Consider the following 1,784-nt stretch of genomic DNA (forward strand, 5'->3'; position numbering starts at 1 on the left):
AGTGAGTGAGTGAGTGAGTGAGTTAGGCATGTCATCACACAAACAAAAAACACGCTGGAGAAACACTGAACTTTCTCGTTTACCGCATGGACGACGTCTTCGTTCAAGTCGTTATGTTGCGAAGAAGTCACGTCGTCGTCTTCCTCTGTAGAAATGGTGTGCACCCACGATAGTCCCGAAGAGATGAAATTCCTAATGCCACCAAAGTTACACGATCGCAGGAGACATGCCCCAGATGTTCGCACCGAAGGCAAGGAGGATGGAAGAGAGTGAACTCTTATCACGCGAAGAAACTCTATTAGCAAGGCCTCCATTGAAGATAACACCACCGGCAGGAAAACATAATTATAGTCATCTAGGGATTCAACTTCGCCGCATGACTACTACTCCACCTTGGGGGATTCCCCAAAACATTCGACCAACACTGTTCGACGGTGTGAACCCGGAGCAGCATAATAAAAAAAATTAAGCTGAGAATTATGCACCGCAAAAGCGTTATTAATACGCTCATGTGTTGGACATGCACTTCCGTGCGCTACATGAACGAAGAATCCGTAGGAATGATACGCCTTGGCACTGCGCGGTAGCAAGGAGGGGCTACGCGCCGGGTGTAGGTTGAGATGCCCGAAAAAAGTTCGCGCTGTTAGGAGTTTCAAGCGTGAATTAAAGCCGCAGGCATATGTGTCTCTAAATGCAGGACAGCGGGAGCGACTGATTTTGGCAGTAGGCAACGACTCAGCCAACGACGGATGAGATTAAGAAGTTTGCAGGCAAAGGGTGGATGCAGCTGGCAAAGGATAGGGTTAATTGGAGAGACATGGGAGAGGCCTTTGCCCTGCAGTGGGTGTAGTAAGGCTGATAATGATGATGATGATGATGAACGACTCAGATTGCCCTTCTCTGGAAGAAACCAAGGTTGAAGCTTATACTTCGGATATCAGGAGAACAAAACACAACCTAATCAAGTATGGGTTTCATATAGGCTTTATAGGTAAACAGTAACGTGTTACGGCACCCGCTGAATTATTTGTTGCTTATCTTCGTTAGCTTCCCAAGAGCACGCTCCCCTTTCAACGCACCGCTTCTGCTCTGGGGCCGGCAGTACCATTTAGGGCGTTATGGTAGGCACGTTATTGACTCCACCTGGTAAAATGGTTGACAGCATTACATCGCCGTTGGAAGAATGAGGGGGCACTTTTGCTCCCGTTAAGGACTCAATTTTTGCTGTAGAGCCAGACTTCAAACACTGATGTACACTTGCAACAACTATAGTACACTGCATGGATGTGTCTAGCTAGAGGTGAAAAAAATCTATGCCGTCAGCATACACACCGTCTCGATCCAACGTTTCGGGGAATCCCCCAGGGTGGAGTAGATTTGTATTAAGGGTGTCAGTAAAGCTGTAGGTCTCTTGCAGGCCTACTAGGTTTTCTGTCTTCTTCACACCAGGGGTGCCCACCACCAGAGACGGTTGCTTGATTTGACTGACCGAAGGCTTTCTTCGCGCCAGGGGTGCCCCGTCAGAGACGGTCTTGCGACAAATCAGGATGCAGGTATTAAAAGAGTACGACTTGACTCCTTAATATACAAAAATTTACATTACAAACAAGTTGATGCACAAGAGACAATTCAAGCGGCAAAAGGGTTAAACAACAAAAAGGTGGAACTCTAGGAGAGGGCCCTATTCGGCATAGCCGAAGATGCATTACATCTGATCATAGCCCAGAACAATTTTCCAGGGATCCGGGCTCTGGTTTTAAAGACCTAAAGGTACGGCCTATATT

The 1,784-nt window shown here is 47.3% G+C and overlaps 1 protein-coding gene across 1 annotated transcript in view; it reads left to right on the forward strand.

Annotated features, from left to right (window-relative positions):
* The first annotated feature begins 226 nt into the window (after positions 1–226).
* LOC144114599 (uncharacterized) overlaps positions 227–1,784 on the forward strand; it is a 5,084-nt gene continuing 3,526 nt past the window's right edge. The window contains exon 1 of the mRNA XM_077648453.1: positions 227–250. Coding sequence (XP_077504579.1) covers positions 227–250 — 24 coding nt within the window. The remainder of the gene's footprint in view (positions 251–1,784) is intronic.

The sequence above is a fragment of the Amblyomma americanum genome, chromosome 1, assembly GCF_052857255.1.
Source record: "Amblyomma americanum isolate KBUSLIRL-KWMA chromosome 1, ASM5285725v1, whole genome shotgun sequence".
NCBI classification, from domain to species: Eukaryota; Metazoa; Arthropoda; class Arachnida; order Ixodida; family Ixodidae; genus Amblyomma; species Amblyomma americanum.